At 45.1% G+C, this 2784-nt stretch overlaps 1 protein-coding gene across 1 annotated transcript; it reads left to right on the top strand.

The window, feature by feature from the left end:
* The first annotated feature begins 876 nt into the window (after window positions 1-876).
* Window positions 877-2573, top strand: foxl2a (forkhead box L2a). The gene has a single exon (XM_088428058.1). It carries the CDS (start codon window positions 1155-1157, stop codon window positions 2067-2069), a length of 915 nt encoding a protein of 304 aa, XP_088284184.1. The 5' UTR covers window positions 877-1154; the 3' UTR covers window positions 2070-2573.
* Window positions 2574-2784: the final 211 nt, after the last annotated feature.

Below are 2784 nucleotides of genomic sequence, written 5' to 3' on the forward strand. Positions count from 1 at the left end.
TCTACTCAGCTGGACAGATGATAATTCAACCTTTTAAGAAATATGAATAAATACATTTTCGGTAATATATGCTTTAGATTTTTTGTGTTTGTGTGTGGAGGTGGTGCGTTTTTTGTGTGGGGGTGGGGTGGGAAAAATGCTTTCAGTTGTTTTAGGAAGATGACAATAATAAAGTACATTTTTACATGGAAGCAACATGGAAATAGACTTGTGCTGGCCCATTAAGTCATCTTTTCATCTCTGCAATATTCTAAAGATCTCGGCCTCGCACAACAAGCATGTTAACTATATGTGCTATGATGCTCATATTATCATCATTGTTGGATACGTTGTATGTATTATGCACAGGACCCATTCTGTAAGTATGGTATTACATCAATTGGTCTGTGTTTGCAGTAAGTTTTAATTAACACTATCAGATTTGACTAATGGTTTATTTGGAGTAGCAGTTTATAGACCTGTTTTGGTTCAATTGGTGGCAAATATGCACAGCCTATTATTTAAAAAGAAAAAGCAGTAACTGCTTTCAAATGTGCTGCACATATCTGTCTAAACTGACAGCTACTAAACCGGTTTCTGCTGTTCTGAATGATGAAAATCGTTGCATTTGATATTTGCAAATAGACTCCACAAATAAGTTTGCAACACCAATGAATCACACCAACTTAAATTAATAATAATAATAATAATAATAATAATAATAATAATAATAATAATAATAATAATAATAATATGGGCATGATGCGTTTTGAAAGGCTTGCAAAAAATGCTGCGGAGTAGGTGTCGCCTTAAACGTCCTTTTCACTTGACTGTGAAATTGGAGGAGGAACTCTCAAGTGCACAAATCACAAAGCACTACGTCGGTCATTGCGCTCACTCAGTCGAATGTGGACGTGGGGAAAAAACCAGGAAAGGAAAGGGTTGGGCTTACCGAATCACATATCACAACTCGACTTGCGCCTCGGTCATAAACCAATTTGGTGGGAAAAAAAGAGCCAAGAAGGTCCTCATGTGCGGCCACCTACAGAGCCGCAAGAGAAAGACGTCTCCGTGCACCCATCGCCGCTGCGTCCGCGCATCACCGCGGAACAATTGGGAGACACGCACGTTGGTTTTTCTGCTTTTGGACTGGACCGGTTTGGTTTCGCCGGGAAATGATGGCCACTTACCAAACCCCGGACGATGACGCAATGGCACTGATGATCCACGATAGCAACAGCGCGAAGGAGAAAGAGCGGCCCAAAGAGGAACCGCTCCAGGAAAAGGTGGCTGAGAAGCCAGATCCGTCTCAGAAGCCTCCGTACTCGTACGTGGCCCTCATCGCGATGGCCATCCGGGAGAGCTCCGAGAAGCGCCTCACGCTGTCTGGCATTTACCAGTACATCATCAGTAAGTTCCCGTTCTATGAGAAAAACAAAAAGGGCTGGCAGAACAGTATCCGGCACAACCTGAGTCTCAACGAGTGCTTCATCAAGGTTCCGCGCGAGGGTGGCGGGGAGAGGAAGGGCAACTACTGGACTCTTGACCCGGCGTGCGAGGACATGTTCGAGAAGGGCAACTACCGGAGGCGCCGCCGAATGAAGCGACCCTTCAGGCCGCCGCCCACGCACTTCCAGCCCGGGAAGTCATTGTTTGGAGGGGACGGCTACGGCTACCTGTCCCCACCCAAGTACCTGCAATCCAGCTTCATGAATAACTCGTGGTCGCTGGGCCAGCCGCCCACCCCGATGCCCTACACGTCCTGTCAGATGGCTAGCGGCAACGTCAGCCCGGTCAAGGCTCTCTCCGCACCCGCCTCCTACAACCCCTACTCGCGGGTGCAGAGCATGACGCTCCCGGGCATGGTGAACTCTTACAACAGCATGAGCCACCATCACCACCCTGCCCACCCCCACCACTCCCAGCAGCTGAGCCCGGCCACCGCTGCGCCGCCCCCGGTCTCGTCCGGCAACGGAACCGGCCTCCAGTTTGCTTGCTCCCGCCAGCCGGCGGAGCTGTCCATGATGCACTGCTCGTACTGGGAACACGAGAGCAAACACTCCGCTTTGCACACGAGGATTGATATTTAAATGTGACCCGTGTACAAAAAAAAAAATCCCGTGCAGGAAAATGTCTTGTTGTCTTTTCCGGTGATTTTCATTTTGATGGTTTTTGGACACCGTGTTTGCTTGCAGCCAACGGAGGTGAAGATGTTGACAAACCGGAATCCGAGTGTAAACGGGGGTCACCAGGGCGCATCAGGTAGCGCAACATTTACAAATGGAATGGACTTCCTGGGTATGACGTTGTGTCGAACTCATTTTATATTTCCACTGAGAAATGATCGCGGAACTTGTGACAATCCGTACTTCTCAACTTTTACGCACGGCTTGACCAAAATGATATCTCAACCTCAACCTTGAAAATTTTTGACTGAGCCAAGCTTTCGTGGTTGGAAATCTTTAGTTAAAAAAAAAAAAATGATTCATTCAGGGTGTTACATCTTTTCTGTTGTTTTTTTCCCCCAACATATTAATTTTCAATAACGAACAGGTTTTGCATTTTTTGTTTTTTAAAATAAAAATGATACTGTATATTGTTGCATTCATCTTTGGGCCATTTTAATTTTAATTAGCACTTTTACATATTTTTTTAGATTTGTGAATTTGTTAATAAACATGTATTTGATAAAATACTACAGTGTTGATGAAGCAATCTCTTTTAAACAAATAGGTAATGCAGCCAATGTTGATGAATGAATGTCTGGAAATATAAAAGATTAAAAATGGGTTTTATAACCCCACC

Source organism: Hippichthys cyanospilos, chromosome 11, assembly GCF_059441005.1.
Source record: "Hippichthys cyanospilos isolate Australia breed blue-spotted pipefish chromosome 11, RoL_Hcya_1.0, whole genome shotgun sequence".
Classification (NCBI taxonomy): Eukaryota; Metazoa; Chordata; class Actinopteri; order Syngnathiformes; family Syngnathidae; genus Hippichthys; species Hippichthys cyanospilos.